This window comes from Prionailurus viverrinus, chromosome C1 (genome assembly GCF_022837055.1).
Source record: "Prionailurus viverrinus isolate Anna chromosome C1, UM_Priviv_1.0, whole genome shotgun sequence".
In the NCBI taxonomy this organism is placed as follows: domain Eukaryota; kingdom Metazoa; phylum Chordata; class Mammalia; order Carnivora; family Felidae; genus Prionailurus; species Prionailurus viverrinus.
This window is the reverse complement of record NC_062568.1, coordinates 28,013,726-28,031,675: the sequence shown is the minus strand read 5'-3', so window position 1 is coordinate 28,031,675 and position 17,950 is coordinate 28,013,726. Positions and strand designations below refer to the sequence as shown.

The 17,950-nt window shown below is 36.9% G+C and overlaps 1 protein-coding gene across 1 annotated transcript in view; it reads left to right on the top strand.

Moving 5' to 3' along the window:
- The window catches only part of FAM117B (family with sequence similarity 117 member B), a 92,810-nt gene that overhangs the window by 66,225 nt on the left and 8,635 nt on the right, over nt 1-17,950 (top strand). Inside the window, exons 3-6 of the mRNA XM_047873571.1 lie at nt 2,906-2,998; nt 4,225-4,338; nt 15,724-15,867; nt 17,167-17,392. Coding sequence (XP_047729527.1) covers nt 2,906-2,998; nt 4,225-4,338; nt 15,724-15,867; nt 17,167-17,392 — 577 coding nt within the window. The remainder of the gene's footprint in view (nt 1-2,905; nt 2,999-4,224; nt 4,339-15,723; nt 15,868-17,166; nt 17,393-17,950) is intronic.

Genomic DNA, 17,950 nt, shown 5'->3' with positions numbered 1-17,950 from the left:
AGGGAAATTGGTCTGTAGTTCTCCTTTTTAGTGGGGTCTCTGTCTGGTTTGGAATCAAGGTAATGCTGGCTTCATAGAAAGAGTTTGGAAGATTTCCTTCCATTTCTATTTTCGGAACACCTTCAAGAGAGTAGGTGTTAACTCTTCCTTAAATGGTTGGTAGAATTCCCCTGGAAAGCCATCTGGCTCTGGATTCTTGTTTTTTGGGAGATTTTTGATTACTAATTCAATTTTTTTTTTTTTTTTTTTTTTTTACTGGCTATGGGTCTGTTCAAATTTCCTATTTCTTTCTGTTTCAGTTTGGTAGGAATGTTTCTGGAATTTGTCTATTTCTTCCAGATTGCCCATTTTATTGGCATATATTTGCTCATAGTATTCTCTTATTATTGTTTTTATTTCTGCTGTGTTGGTTGTGATCTCTCCTCTTTCATTCTTGATTTTATTTATTTGGGTCCTTTCCTTTTTATTTTTGATCAAACTGGCTAATGTTTATCAATTTGGTTGATTCTTTCAAAGAACCAGGTTCTGGTTTCATTGATCTGTTTTTTTGGTTTCAATAGCATTAATTTCCACTCTAATCCTTATTATCCTGTCTTCTGCTGGTTTTGTGTTTTATTTGCTATTTTTTTTCCCAGGTCTTTAAGGTGTAATGTTAGGTTGTGTATCTGAGACCTTTCTTCCTTCTTTAGGAAGGCCTGGATTGCTATATACTTCCCTCTTATGACTACCTTTCCTGTGTCTCAGATGTCTTGGGTTGTGGTATTATCGTTTTGTCTGGCTTCCATGACCGTTTTATTTCCTCTTCAGCTTCTTGGTTAGCCCATTCATTCTTTAGTAGGATGGTCTTCAGTCTCCAAGTATTTGTTATCTTTTCAAATTTTTTCTTGTGGTTGATTGCAGTTTTACAGTATTGTGGTCTGAAAATATGCACGGTATGATCTTGATCTTTTTGTACTTGTTGAGGGCTAATTTGTGTCCCAGTATGTGATCTATTCTGGAGAACATTCCATGTACACTGGAGAAGAATTTATATTCTGCTGCTTTAGGATGAAAGGTTCCAAATATATCTGTTGAGTCCACTTGGTCCAGTGTGTCATTCAAAGTCATTCCTTGTTGTTGTTCTGTTTAGATGAAGAGATTGTGCATATTTTTATGTACTGAGAACTCATTTGTATTTTTTTTTTCTGATTTTTAAATTCTGGATTTTGTATAACCACTAAGGATTTAACATTTTTGAGGCTACACTGTGCAGATTTTTAAATGTTTTTAAGTTTATTTATTTATTTATTTTGAAAGAGAGTGAGCAGGGGAGGGACAGAGAGGCAGGGGCGGAGAGCCCAATGTGGTACTAAATCATGACCTGAGCTGAAACCAAGAGTCGTTGCTTAACCAACTGAGCTACCCAGGTGCCCCTGTTTGCAGATATTTATTTTTATTTTAAAGGTTTTTAAAAAAATTTTTAAAGTTTATTGAGAGATAGAGCATGAGTGGGGCAGGAGCAGAACAGAGAGAGAGAGACTCAGAATCCGAAGCAGGCTCCAGACTCTGAGCTGTCAGCACAGAGCCTGACATGAGCCTTGAAATCACAAACCGCGAGATCATGACCTGAGCGGATGTTGGATGCTTAACCAGCTGAGCCAGCCAGGTGCCCCAATTTTGCAGATATTTAAAGCAAGACTAGACATAGAACAGAGGTTAAGATTATGAACTCCAGAGTCTTAGGTTATATCTTAGCTTTGCCACTTCTTAGCTGTGACACATTAGGCTATTTACCAAGCTTCCTTGTCTGCAGAACTTGTAGAACTTTTGTATGTATTAAATCAGATGATACTATGAAGACCTTTCACTATGCTTTCATAAAGTAAAGTGCCTAGCATATAATAAGATCACAGGAATGTTAGCTATTATTAGTATGCATTTGTTCAATAAATGCTATATTTACCATTATGTAAAAATAATTAAGTTTTTGTAATAATAGAAATGAAGGAAATAAACTAAAATATGATAATTAAAGCAACTGGTGCTAAAGGAATTTTGGGTCATTGTGTTATTTTAAATATTTCTAGTACTTAATTTTTCTATAATGGGAATGCATTGTACAATAGAAAAATATATACTTTTTTAAGAAATGAAATTATTTTTCAGGTTGAGATATAATTGACATACACAATACTGTATAAGTTTTTGTACAGTATAATGACTTGAAATTCTTATATTATGAAATGATTACCAAGTAAGTTTAGTTAATATCCATTACCTCATATAATTCAATTTTTTTTTCCTTGCGCTGAGAACTTTTTTTTTTTTAATTTTTTTTCAACGTTTATTTATTTTTGGGACAGAGAGAGACAGAGCATGAACGGGGGAGGGGCAGAGAGAGAGGGAGACACAGAATCAGAAACAGGCTCCAGGCTCTGAGCCATCAGCCCAGAGCCTGACGCGGGGCTCGAACTCACGGACCACGAGATCGTGACCTGGCTGAAGTCGGACGCTTAACCGACTGCGCCACCCAGGCGCCCCGCGCTGAGAACTTTTAAAAGGATCTACTCTTTTAGCAATTTTCAAATATACCACACAGCAGTATTAACTGTAGCCATCATGTTATATATTACCTCCACAGTACTTAATCTTATAGCTGGAAGTTTGTACCTTTATACCACCTTCATTCAATTCCCCTTCAGGTGCCTCCCCCAACTCCTACTGTCTCTGATAACCGTAAATCTCATCTCTTTTTCTCTGAGTGTGTGGTTTAGATTTCACATGTGAGGTCATTCAGTATTTGTCTTTCTTCACCTGACTTTTTGATTGTGCATAATGTCCTGAAGATCCATCCATTTTGTTGCAGATGTGGTATACATTATCGTTAAATGATTAACATACCCCTTCCTTCTTTTTCCCATTATAGACAGAGAGTGCATGGGCCGAAGAATATGCTGAAAAGAAGAAAGGGTCTCACAAGCGTTCAGCATCATGGGGCAGTACAGATCAACTTAAAGAGGTCAGGAAAATGGTCCCAAGGAAGTGGGTGTGGAAGTTTGATTTCTTCCCTGACTAGTTCCTTGAAGTTGTGGGCAACAAGGATTTGTCTGTTTGCATTGTTTTGTTTTGTGTGGGTGTTTGTTTGTTTTTGGTTTTGTTTACTTGAGAAATAACGAAACAGTTCTTACATTGATTGGATAGAGATTTGAATGGGGGAAATATACACATTACTTACAGATTATGTGTTTTTCTTTGTCTTTTTTCTTATTAAATGAGAGTCCATACCTGTTAATCTAAGTGTCAGATTTATAAAATTATAGTGATACAACAAATTCACGTTTATTATTTCTGTATTTAATGGTAGTGTTTCTGAAATTGATTAATCCAGTAAACCAAATTGGTTATGGTCCTATGCTGATTACCATTTTCTGTGCCTACACTTACGATATTTGCACTTTACATACAAAAGAAAGATTCAGTCAGGGAATAATATGGGATATTGATTGAAATTGTGTTTGTTATTTAAAGATTGTATCTGTGAATACATTTCATGGCTTGAATTGATTTTTAAGTACTGTTTGATTTTTGGAGCTGTTGAAGGTTAGGCGTTTAAAGAAATCTAAATCTAAATAAAATATGGCTCATTGTTAGGACAATGAGAATAATTTTCATTAAAATTCTTTGTGAAAGCTATAATGTAATTCATTTATTCTAGGTGCTGAAAGCTTCATTGGTTTAGTATTTGGGAAGCTTGAAGGCTCTGAACAGTGTTGGAATGTAATTTTGTTTCTCTCTAAAAGAGAGATACACATTGGGGCGCCTGGGTGGCGCAGTCGGTTAAGCGTCCGACTTCAGCCAGGTCACGATCTTGCGGTTCGTGAGTTCGAGCCCTGCGTCAGGCTCTGGGCTGATGGCTCAGAGCCTGGAGCCTGTTTCCGATTCTGTGTCTCCCTCTCTCTCTGCCCCTCCCCTGTTCATGCTCTGTCTCTCTCTGTCCCAAAAATAAATAAATGTTGAAAAAAAGATTTTTTTTTAAAAAAATAAAAAAAAAAGAGAGATACACATAAGTGCACACTTGTGTATGTGGATGTGTGTATATATATAAATTTTGTGTAGTCAGATTTTGTGATAGGGTTTTAAAGGTCAAAAGATCTATTAAGGCTGAATTGTACTGGTTCTTACTAAGCAAGGATATATTTTGTGTATCTTGGAAAACTCTGATACTCTTATTTTTCCCCTTTTCAGATTGCAAAATTACGCCAACAATTGCAGAGAAGTAAACACAGCAGTCGACATCATCGAGATAAAGAAAGACAGTCTCCATTCCATGGCAACCATGCAGCTATTAACCAGTGTCAGGTAGGAGCCCAAATACTACACAATCCAAATAAGGGATTTGTTGTTTTCCTGGTGATATGTTATTTTGTAGGTAACTGATTAGGATAAAAATGTCCAAAAGCATATTTGAAACCGTGATTAAATACTGAATTAGCGTCCATAAAAAATTCAAGATACTAAGTTGACAAAATGATATTTTCCTTTAGTGATCTGTGATTTGACTTTTAGGAGACCTAGCTAATTACATATTTTGATTTACCATAATTTTGTCTTTATCAATTCAGTATATTGAGGCCAAATAATAGAGAGGTAAGCATTGGCTATAGAACCAGACCCTGGATGAGCAGTCTGTTCTGAGTTTCAGTTTCTTCATCTAAAGATTGAAGATAACGATGATACATCTCATAAAGTCTTTCAGTAGGGGAAAACCTTTAATTGCCTGATTCCTTTATAGAACTCTATGAACTGCTTTCAGTGGCTCACCCAGGAAACATTTCTCTTAAACTGAATTAAAATTGGATTGGGTCCCTTGGCAAAAAGAGCAAGAAAAAGTTTGCCAACCCTTTTTTATAGGTGATAGCTTCTGATGACTGCCAAGTATATGTGGATTTTTTCAAGAGAAAGTATAAGTAGAGGGGCACCTGGGTGGCTCAGTAGGTTGAACGTCCGACTTCGGCTGAGGTCATGATTTTGTAGTTTGAGAGTTCGAGCCCTGTGTTGGGCTCTGTGCTGACAGTTCAGAGCCTGGAGCCTGCTTCACATTCTGTGTCTCCCTCTCTCTGCCCCTTTCCCTTGCTCTGTCTCTGTCTCTCAAAGATTAGTAAACGTTAAAAAAAAATTTAGAAAGTATAAATAGAGGTATATATTTTTTCAAATTAATTTTGCCCTTAAATGTTAATACATGGGTCAAATTTAATTTCATAAATTTATAGTTTGGTTGTAGTTTCTAATTGCTCTTTTCTATGTATAAGGTATTTTAATTATAAAATATGAATATAAATTAATACCTTTAAAAACATAACCAAACTGGATTTATGTCTGGAGAAATAGAAAATGTAAAATTGACAAAATAAGAAATGAAAAATTTGAATAGACTGATAACTGTCAAAGTTGGAATACTAATTAAAAACCAAACTCCTTCACTCTCCAAAGTGAAGCTTCATAGGTGAATTTATAGGTGGCTTTACAGGTGAATTTGCCAACCTTTTACTCCCTCTAATTTATCCATTAATAATTTGTAATGTATTTCTAAGAGATAGAGCCACTTTTTATTTCCACTCATATTTTTATTCCTAAGTAGAATGAGGATTAAAGTTGAACTTTAGTGAATTAAGTGATAGATTTTAGGAGTTTATCAGTTTTTGAAGTGATTTAAAAAAATTATTTATTTTGACAGAGAGAGAGAAAGAGAGTGCATGTGGAGAAGAGGGAGAGTGAGAATCCCAAGCAGGTTCCATGCTGTTAGCGAAGAGCCCAATGTAGGACTCGATCCCACAAACTGTTAGATCATGACCTGAACCAAAATCAAAAGTTAGATTCTTAGCTGATGAGTCACCAGGTGCCTGTGAAGTGACTTTTTTAAAGTTGCATTAAAATCAGCAATTAAAGTAGTAAATTATCCAGAATTTTCTTTTTTTCCCCCCTTGTAAGTTGAATTTGCTTAATATTATTGGAGCTTGCACAAAGTTCATGTTTAACTTGAAAACCTCTCTTTTCAGAGAAGATAAGGACTAGAAAATAGGGTAACTTGAAAAATAAATTTATGTAATTTGAGTTTTGTACACTTGGCACAACAAACATCTTGACTACTTGACTTTTTTTTTTTTTTTGAGTGTTAATAGCCAACCAGAGATCAAACACATGCATCATGATAACTACAACAGTGGTATTCGTGTTTAGTTGAAACTTTCATACTATTAGCATGAAAATACTAAGTTATGGGTATGGCTTAGTTTTAGTAGGTTCTCTCTCTAGTGGAGAAAAGTACCACTTAGAGATTGTGTACTTTTGAGGTCGTTGCTCTGTCTGCACAATATCTATCCTATGGCTCATACTGTAGTACTCATTAGGGGATACGATGATAAATGAAATATTGGGGCTTACACCCCACCAAGTCTCAGACAGATATAAGTAAACAATTATTACACAGTGTGATGAATGTGTTGATAGTGTTTGGCAGAGTTTTACACTGTTATAGAAGGGGTATTTATCCTTGGATTGGTTCTGGAGCCATCTATAAAGGCCTCTCAGAGAATGTGGTATCTAGGTGGATACCTGAAAGCTGATTTAGTCATTCTTCTAGAGGTGGAAGAAATCGTGGCTCCAGGTAGGAGTAATAGTAAGAGGTTAGGCTAGAGAGTTAAATAGCAGCCAGATCTGAAAGTCTTCATGTCTCAGTTGTTAAGAAGTTTGGACTTTGTCCTAGAGGCACCCCAGAACTATTTTTTTTAACACAGGGGATTGGTTTTAGAGTGGTCATTATGAGTTCAGAGTAGAGAATGAATTTGGAAGAGGACAAGATTAGAGGCAGGAAAACCATTTAAGAATAGGGTTTGTAATCCAGGTAAGAAATGACAGTGGTCTAAAATAAGATAGGAGCTATGGAGTTGGAGAGAATGGCCAAACCTGAATGATATTTAAAAAGTAATAATTAATAATTGAAGTCTATTAAGTGCTTACTATATGGCAAACACTTTATTTAGCTTTTGTATGTATTACTAGCACTTAATCCTCATCTTTGAGGTAAGGCTTATTACTATTGAGGCCCAGAGAATTTAGGTTTTTTTGTCCTAGGTCATATGAATGTAGGTTAGAGCTAGTATTCTAACCCCCAGGCAATTTGACTTCAGAGTCTGAATTTTTTAAACTATGTTAGCTGATGATTGATGAGATGGTAACAATGGAGAGATAGGAGTAAAAGGGTAATGCCAATTCTAGCCTTTAAAACATGACTTTTAATTTTTTTTTTTTAACGTTTATTTATTTTTGAGACAGAGAGAGACAGAGCATGAACGGGGGAGGGGCAGAGAGAGAGGGAGACACAGAACTGGAAGCAGGCTCCAGGCTCTGAGCCATCAGCCCAGAGCCCGACGCGGGGCTCGAACTCACGGTCTGTGAGATCGTGACCTGAGCCGAAGTCGGACGCTCAACCGACTGAGCCACCCAGGCGCCCCAAAACATGACTTTTAAAAATATATCCTTCAAGGAACGGTGGCTCAGTGGGTTAAGCACCTGACTTCAGCTCAGGTCATGATCTCACAGTTCATGAATTCCAGCCCTGAGTCAGGCTGTATGCTGACAGTTTGGAACCTGGAGCCTATGTCTCGGTCTCTCTCCGCCCCTTCCCTGTTTGTGCTCTCTCGCTCTCTCGCTCGCTCTCTCTCTCTCTCTCTCTCTCTCTCTCTCAAACAAACATTAAAATATATATATATATATATCTCCATTAACCTCACACCCATGTACAAAAGTGATTTAAAATGGATCAAAGGTCTAAATGGAAGAGTTAAAACTAAAAGCTCTTAGGGTTAGATTAGGCAATGGTTTGTTAGATACGACACCAAAAGCACAAGCAACAAAAGAAAAAAAGTAGGTAAATTGGATTTTATAAAAATTGAAAACTTTTGTGCTTTAAAGGACACCACCAAAAAAGTGAAAATACAACCAACAAAATAGAAGGTACTTACAAGTCACATTATTTGATAAAGCACTTGCATCTGGAATATGTAAAGAACTCTTGTGGCTCAGTAATAAAAAGGTAACGCAATGGGCAAAGGATCAGGGCACCTGGGTGGCTCAGTCCGTTAAGCATCCGACTTCAGCTCAGGTCATGATCTTGTGGTTCGTGGGTTCAAGCCCCATGTCAGGCTCTGTACTCACAGCTTGGAGCCTGGAACCTGCTTCAGATTCTGTGTCTCCCCTTCTCTCTCTCTGTTCCTCCCTTGCTCACACTGTGTCTCTCTCTCAAAAATAAAGATTAAAAAAATTATTTTTTAATGGGCAAAGGATCTTAATAGAGAGTTCTCCAAAGGAGATATACAAATAGTCACTATGCACGTGAACAAGATGCTAACCATCATTCCCGACCATAGGGAAATGCAGTAAAAAATTCCAATGAGGTACTACTTTATACTCATAAGGATGGCTAAAAAAGAAAAGATATAGCTAAGTGTTAGGATGTGGAGACATTAGAACGCTTGCCTATCTTTCGCTGATAGGAATGTAAAGTGCAGCCACTTTGGAAAATAGTCTGGCAGTTTCTCAAAAGGCTAAACATTAGGGTTACCATATGACTCAGCGCTTTCTCTCCACAGTATGTATCTGAGAGAATTGAAAACATATGTTCACATAAAAACTTGTACACATGGGGCGCCTGGGTGGCGCAGTCGGTTAAGCGTCCGACTTCAGCCAGGTCACGATCTCGCGGTCCGTGAGTTCGAGCCCCGCGTCGGGCTCTGGGCTGATGGCTCAGAGCCTGGAGCCTGTTTCCGATTCTGTGTCTCCCTCTCTCTCTGCCCCTCCCCCGTTCATGCTCTGTCTCTCTCTGTCCCAAAAATAAATAAACGTTGAAAAAAAAAATTTAAAAAAATTTAAAAAAAAAAAAAAAAAAAAAAAAAAAAAAACTTGTACACAAATAAATGTTCATAGCAACATGGTTCACAAAATTCGGAAACAATCCTGATGTTCATCAGCCAATGAATGGATAAATAACATGTAGTATATCCATACAATGGAATATTATTCAGTCATGAAAAGGGAGTACTGATATGTGCCACAGTATGGAGGAACCTTGAAAACATTATGCTAAGTGAAAGAAGCCAAATACAAAAAGACACATATTCTATGATTCCACTAAAATGTCCAGAATAGGCAGACCTGTAGAGACAGATTATAGATTGGTGGTTGCCAATTGCTGGAGGGTTTTGTTGTTTTTTTTTTTTTAATTAGTGTGCTTCTAAAATTTATTATAATGGTTGTACAACTCTGTTTAGTAATCATTAAAACAAAAGTTGTACACTTTAATTGGGTGAGTGGTAGGTATTGTGAATTTCAATAAGCTCTTATAAAAAATATCTACTAACATTAAAAACAGATATATAGGGGCGCCTGGGTGGCGCAGTCGGTTAAGCGTCTGACTTCAGCCAGGTCACGATCTCGCGGTCCGCGAGTTCGAGCCCTGCGTCAGGCTCTGGGCTGATGGCTCAGAGCCTGGAGCCTGTTTCCGATTCTGTGTCTCCCTCTCTCTCGGCACCTCCCCCGTTCATGCTCTGTCTCTCTCTGTCCCAAAAATAAATAAAACGTTGAAAAAAAAAAATTTTAAAAACAGATATATAAAATACAAATTTAATTGTCTGGAAATAACAGATTAGATGGTAAAAAACAAAAAGTAAACCAGGAGGTCATATAACAGTATAGAGAATAAGTACAGGTGCTCTGAGGTCAGACTCTAGGTTAGATATGATTCTGCCACTTGTTAACTGTATGAGGTTCATCAGGTTCTTTGCATTATAATATTACCTATTGTGTTGTTCTAAGGTTTAAATGGGATAGAATATTATAAAACACTTAATGCAATTCTTGGCACTTGATAATTGCTCAGTAAATCTTAGGTCATTTGAGGTAGGATCTAATATAAAAGAAGTAAACCAGTTGGGTTTTTTACCAGGCTTTTCTGCCAATTTAATATCAAACTTATTTTTAAAGCTTTTATGCTATCTTTTTAAATTTGGGGCTATATTTTATTTTCATTATTATTATTTTTTAAAGCAATCTCTGTACCCAACATGGGGCTCAAACTCACAACCCCAGGGTCAAGAGTCACATACTCTACTAACTGAGCCAGCCAGGTGGCCCAAGTTTTTATCATTAAAAGTATTTATATATGGGGTGCCTTGGTGCTTAAGCATCCAACTCTTGATTTGGCCCAAGTCATGATCTCAGGGTCATGAGGTTGAGCCCTGCATCAGGCTCTGTGCTGAAAGTTTGGAGCCTGCTTGGGATTCTCTCTCTCCCCATCCCTGCCCCTCCCCCCCCACACATACACGTGCACTCTGTCTCTCAAAAGAAACCTTTTTTTAAAAAAGCTTCCCAGAAGCTTTTTTATTAAAAAAAAGTATTTATATGCTTATTACAGAAATTTTAGAAATGAAAAAATATCAAATAGAAAAATATTTTAGGGACACCTGGGTAACTCAGTTGGTTAAGCATCCGACTCTTGATTTAGGCTCAGGTCATGATCTAACGATTTGTGAGATTGAGCCCTGTGTTGGGCTCCGTGCTGACAGCATGGAGCTTGCTTGGGATTCTCTCTCTCCCTCTCTCTTTCCCTTTCTCTCTCAAAGTAAATAAATAAATATTTTTTAAAGAAAAATTATATCTTAAAAGTGTTATTAAAATAAATTAAATAGAAAAAAAACATCGAGTCTCATTCTGAAGATAATTTTCTTTTTTCCTTTGTGTTCCTTTTTGAGATCATACCATATCTTATTTTTTATATTGTTTTTTTTTCTATTTAACATGGAAAAATATTTGTGTTATTACAACTGCTTCAGGAACATTTTTAATATTTCCAATTCTATAGAGCATTTCTCAAATATTTGCCATTTAGTTGGGTCCAGTGTGTGCTTAAAGCTTTTTCTGCATTTTTCCTTTTCTGGTGATAGATTTTCCATTATTTGGTTAGGAAATCTGAATATTTTAGGGGAGGGATCTTTGAACTTTCTCTTTTTTGGGGGGTGTGGGGGGGAGGGCGCAAGTGGAGGAGGTACAAAGGAAGAGAGAGAGAATCTTCAGGCTCCACACTCAGCGTGGAGTCCAACACAGGGCTTGATCTCAGGACTTCATGTGAGATCATGACCTGAGCCGAAATCAGGACTTGGATGCTTAACCAACTGAATCATCCAGGGGTCCCTCTTTGATTTTTCTCTTGATAGACTTTCCAAGTTATTAAAATGTTTTCTTTGTATTTCATGATATGTAGATTACTTCTAGGGAAATTCCTTTAGTATTCCTTAACAATCAGGGGAACAGTATTGCTCTTCTGATGGTAGTATAGTCTACAACCACTAGTTAACAAAAGGTCTTTTCCTTGGGCTTACAATGGATTTATTATAGTTAGAAAAGAATTCTCACATACTTTTTTGAGTGGTTCTTTGGGGGGTGATTATTTGTTATGAAGAATAAATTCTGGCAAGTTTCTTAGAATCTTTCACATGTCTCTGGTTTCCAAAATTGACAAAGCCTTTAGATGCTTATAATGCCATATTTTTAAGGAGTATTTCAAGAAATACTCCCATTAGAAAATATACCCAACACATTTCAGAATTGTTTGGGGATTAGAATTAGATGTTAGTAACAGGAGAATGGGAGATGCCAGCATCTTCACAGCCACATAAACTACTTTAGAGGTGAGAATTAAAAAATCATGCAGGTGTTTTCTGTTTGTTTTAGCCTCAAGCAAGAAAGCCCTCCCGTAGGATTTTCTTATTTCTTCATATGAGCTGGGAACACTATAGTTTTGTAGCACCCTATGAGGGTTTGAGAGCAAAGTGATAGTGAAGAAGAAAAGGAAAAAACTGGGGTGCCTAGGAGGCTCAGTCAGTTAAGTGTCCAAATTCGTCTCACCTTGTGATCTTGCAGTTTCTGAGTTCAAGCCCTGTATTAGACTCTCTACTGTCAGCACAGAGCCCACTTTAGAAACTTTGTCCCCCTCTCTCTCTGCTCCTCTCCTGCTCTCTCTTTCCTTCTCTTTCAAAAATAAACATTAAAAAAAAAAAAAAGGAAAGGAAAAAACCTATTTTCATCTGAGGAATGAAGGGCATTGCACTTTAAAAATAAAAATTGCTGCTCTGCACTAGAATCTTGATATGGCAGTCTAGGACATGATTGGTATTCTTAAATTTTTAAAGATTTTACCACTTAGAAATCAAAAGAGTAGGTACTTCTGCTGCGTCCTTTATTAGAGAGTATAACTGCAGCTTAAAAGATCTAAGAGATGGATACCAGATGAGAGGACAGAACTACATTTATGTCGACAGAACAGGAGGCATCAAGGGCACGTGGAGGCTCCAAATCAAAAGCTCTTAAGATAGGAAAGGGTTTTTTTCTGATTCATTCTAATTTTTTTTTTTTTTTTTTTTTTTTTTTTTTTTTTTACCATTCCAAACATCAGTTTTCCCATCCCTTTTGTTATATTAGGCTCATATTTGTTACATTCTGGCACATATTTCTCTCAGAGGTCTCTGTTGAATTACTGAACAGATCTTTTTCTATTTTTTTCCTTTGAAAATTTAACTCTATTTCTTTTCCCTATTCAGCTACTGCTTCAGTGGGTATTCTTCCCATCTTTCCTGACTGTTGTACACAGTCTTATCCCCACACTTTGAAACAGGTATTTAAGTTATAATGTAGATTCATCTTAGAAGATTCAGTATTGACCAAACCTCTAGGTCGTCTTTCTTGGCAGACTCTCAGTTTTTAGGCTATTTTAGAATTTAGCTATGTAAGGAATGTGTGTTTAATGAGGAAAATCCCTGACAACTTTAGTGGATTATCATATAACTAGTTTATTTAATTATAGTTGAACCTTCACTTTGTTTACCTAAAATGCTGTGTTGACCTTAGGGAAGTGGCAGTTTTCTGTTCCTTATTTTCTTTCCTTTGCTTTAATTAGACTAAACTGTTGATAAATACTTGCTGCTGTTTAGATTATATTTGAGAAAAACTTCTTACCAGATGTGTAGAGTATGACTTCTTTGCTACCTTGAAAAGCATTAACCAGATGTACTGTTAGTTATTACACTGGCAGGTTTCTCTGTATGTGCATTTCCCAACATAACACCCAGAAACCTTAAGCTTTCTGTTCTTAAGATATTTATGGTTATAAAATCCAGAAAGGTCAGCCTTTTGTAACAACCTTGTCAGAGCATCCTCCTCTTCTAGTCTCCTTCATTTCTGTAACTTAACAGTTACAAACCAAATGCATGTCTGAAAGCAGCCTGAAAATGGCATCCAGTGCAAGCTGTTGTTTGTTTTGTGACATTTAGAAGAGAAAATTAAGCTCAGAGTTGAGTTTGTTATATATATACTAACTCCTGAGATTTTCTTAGTCTGTACCAGTTCTCTGCCATTGTTTCCTGACACAGGATGAGTCCAAGCATAGGTAGGATGAGTGCATGACAGAAATGTTCTAATATGCTCTCAACTCCATGCTCATGAGCTGTAGATTTCTTTTAACCCTTTACTGCTTTAGTCTGAGTCTGTTTCTTGTCACCTCACTATTTCTTTTCTTATATTAGACCGGGGCCTCATCCTTATGTAACCTCAAAATTTACTTCCTTACAGCTCCCTTCTCCAAATAATAGCCACTTTGGGGTTAGAACTTCAGTGTATGAAATTTGAAAGGGGACACAGACATTCACTTCATAGTACAAGCCTTGTTGAATAAGCATCATGTCTGTTCTAGGCTCTCTTTTGAGAAGTGGCAATAAGGAGATGGATAAGCAGCAGCACTTCCTCATTGCTTACTGTTGGGCCCCAGAGTCTTACTTTTCTCACATGTGACAGGGGAACCACTGCAGCCCACCTCAGAGAATGGTCTTGAAAACGAAGTGAGAGGGCATGTGGTATCTGGCCCACACTGGATGGATGCTCAGTAAACAGTAGCTACAATTTTTATTTTGTGTTTTCCCTATTATGTATTTTATTCTTAAAATAATTTCTTGTCCTTTCACATTCTTTTTCAAATACCATTTTCTTCTAATAATGTCTTCTGATTTCCCCCCTTTAATTGCTCTGTTCCCCAATCTTCTCCTCATACCCTCAAGCTTCTCATATTATCTATTCCCTTTTCACTTCCATCTTTTCTTTCTGTCCACTCCAGATTGAAGCTTCCCTTTTGCTTTTTTCTCACAAATTTTCCAAGGATGGAAATTTGCCTTTTCCAAGGATTGTTGATGTATTATGCTTATTTCTTTTTTTTTTTTAATTTTTATTTAACGTTTATTTATTTTTGAGACAGAGAGAGACAGAGCATGAACGGGGGAGGGGCAGAGAGAGAGGGAGACACAGAATCGGAAACAGGCTCCAGGCTCTGAGCCATCAGCCCAGAGTCCGACGCGGGGCTCGAACCCACGGACCCTGAGATCGTGACCTGAGCTGAAGTCGGACACTTAACCGACTGAGCCACCCAGGCGCCCCTGTATTATGCTTATTTCTAAAAAAATCTTACTTACAAAGGTGAGCAGGAATAAAAGAGGAGAAATATAGCTTTAACACTAAGTTCTATATCACAGAACAGGGATCTATCCATTGAATGGAAACTAGTGATGATTGGAGGCCCTGTTACCTTTGTCTCCTTGCCCACCTTCCCCTGAAAGAGAGGTTTTTCAAAGAAACCCCTCTAAATGAAGGGTGGGTTAATCACATTTCTTTACTAGACTGCAAGACGATATACAAGATGATCTTCTGGCACACTGTTGCTGTTGACTTTAGCAGATACCTTTACAATTCTTATTCATATTTTACTTTGAGTATCTTGTCAGGAAACCGTGTAATATCCTTTAAGTATATATAATCAGTTATTTCTTTTCAAAAGCAATAATGTGCCAGTGGAAAAAGAAGAATATGAATTATATAATTTTCTTAACAAAATGTAATAAAATAATTACAGTGAAAGTATAAATAAATTTCATAGGGAAATTATTCTTATGTCTACAATCTTGTTATTATATGTGGACTTTGACACTGATTTTGTTTTTCTAACCAAAATGTGTACATATTTTTTGATAAATTGCCTTTTAAAAATTCCTTTTCTTGAGTATAGGTAATTGTGGCACTAGAGGACTTTTACGTTGTCTAAAATCTGATCTCTGAGGGCACCTGGGTGGCTCAGTCGGTTAAGCGTCTAACTTCGGCTCAGGTCATGATCTCACGGTTTGTGAGTTTGAGCCCCATGTTAGGCTGTGCCCTGACAGCTCAGAGCCTGGAGCCTGCTTCAGATTCTGTGACTCCCTCTCTCTGCCCCTCCCCCACTCACACTCTGTGTCTCTGTGTTTCCCTCTCTCAAAAAATAAAAAACAATATCAAAATCTGAATTCAGTTATAGTCATAAAAAAATTTCTGAGATAGACATTCTTTTAGTATTTTCCTTTATACCTCCTCTCTTTACAGTCCCTCATGGGTGTGAATTAACTTCTGAAATTCTACCTTGATTGGGATTTTGGCTTTAAATTATATTTTGTGTTTATCAAGGAGCATGTTTGGTTACTCATAACTTTTTGTGAGGCCTCTAAACTTAATTTTGAAATATTTTAGAGTTATTCATGTCAACTAAAAGTATGCTTCAAACTAAAGAGTTGAAAGGTGGTGTATTAAAGCCCTTTTCTCCCTTCTCCACCACTTTTTCTTCAGGCTCCTGTTCCAAAGAGTGCACTTATTCCAGTAATTCCCATCACCAAATCAACAGGTTCCCGGTTCCGAAATAGTGTGGAAGGATTGAATCAGGAGATTGAAATAATAATTAAAGAGACTGGGGAAAAGGAAGAACAACTTATAGTAAGTAATCTTGTATCTTAAAATTGTCCTTCCACATTAACTGTTCCATTTATTTTAAAAATTACAATTTCATTTTCCATATGTACTTAGGTTTCTTTCCTCTCATTGAAAGAGAATGAAAATTTATCTCTTTTGAAAAATTTTGACCTTGGCAAGTTAATGAAAAGTTTTAATTTCCTTGCATCTCATAGAGACAACTGATAATGACTTAAATTTGGATCCTTGAACAGAAACTGCTTTTTGCTTATCTTAGGTATATACTTCTCATTTGTTACAACTCCATGTAGCATAAGTTTAGATTAAAACTTGTTGGGGAGGGAGGGATAGGACTTTAGAAACTTTATAAGCATGAATCTACCTGTTCCTTATTGTTTGTGAGTTATTGTTTGGTTGACTTTATCATCATGAAGTACACTTCTGTTTACCTATTATCCACATAAGACATAAGAATGATTCATCTATAAGACACAGAAAGTTTCCTGTTTATATTGAAAAGCATGTTACAGAGTATATTTAAGTTTTCATTCTTCAGTGAAAGAGGAATTGGGGGGTTTGCAGTATTATTTTTATTGATGCTTAAGATCTTCTCCCTGATATTAAAGGTTGGTTAAGCTTAGAGAAAACACAATCCCCCCACACCCTCTTGTCCATACTGCATGATGGGAGTAACTCCCTGATATAATAAAGATAAATGAACTAAAGGTGTACCAGGGAGCTGGTTTTCCTGCTAAGTGAGCCACGCAAGCTTTCCTTTTAATGTTCTCCTTGATGTTCCCCTATAATTAGCATTGCTACCATTAATCTTTCCCTCATTTAGGAAGCTTTCTTTGGAAAAACTCTTTCAGGGGGAAGTGGGCAGAGGGAGAAGGTAACAGGACCTGTCATCAAGTATCACTAGTTCACACAATGGATAAACTTTTCTTCTAATATAGAACCTGGTGTTACACCTAGATTTCTCCTCATTTACCATGGCAATTCTTCACGATTTAAAAAATATTTACTACAAGATAACTAATTCATTGCAGTTTATCATTCATCAAGCACTGGCCATCTGTCATATACCAAACCCTGCGAATACAGAGTCTTTGCATATGCTGCTCAGTGTTTAGTAGGGCAGTCATATTAGATAGGGATGTCACTAATGGAGCAGCACAAAGGTTTTTTTCCTGCTAGACCTAGTAGGGCATTTCTGATCTGTGAGTGATCTGGAACAATAGGGGAAGGTTGATATTGGGTGCATTTCTGGTGAGTTTTGAAATCAGTGATAAATATATGTATGTTTAAAAATTTTTATAACAGCCACAAGATATTCCAGATGGCCATCGTGCACCTCCCCCCCTCGTACAGAGAAGCAGCAGCACACGCAGCATCGACACACAGACCCCTGGTGGGGCAGACAGGGGAAGCAACAACAGCAGCCGCTCTCAGTCTGTGTCCCCCACATCCTTCCTCACCATCTCAAATGAAGGTAGCGAAGAGAGCCCTTGTTCAGCTGATGACCTGCTTGTTGATCCCAGGGATAAAGGTACAATGAAGGAGGAATTTGTTGCCAGATGATAAATGAACACCAGCTATTTTATCATTCATTCTATTCATTTTCTAGTAGAACACACACACTTAAGGCTACTAAGGTAATTACTTTGACATACGTTCATAACATAGATTTTTAAAAATTAAAGTATACAACAGTAGGTTTTACCGTGGTGCTCAAGAGATGGTCTGGTTGGGTGGGTGTATGGGCTTTTATTTTTGTACCTTTTTTTTTTTCCTTTTCTCTACTTGTTAATTCACATCTCTTATTACTGAAAAACATTCTTTTTGGTATAAATGAACATTGGTCCTGAAAAAGCACTTTGTTTTCTCTCGCCTTAGTTGTCTTGTTTTTACTACCTTACTACTTTTAATTGAACTTGAAACCTTCAAATTAGTATTTGTTTGTTTTTTTTAAGAATCTCATTTTGTGAAATTTCTAACAAGAATTAGGCTGATTTATGTCAATGCAAAATGAGTATTGAAGGCAAGCCTACAGTAAAAGGTTGGAGGGCTTCCTTATAGTATTGAACTACTTGTGCAACTTAAAAAT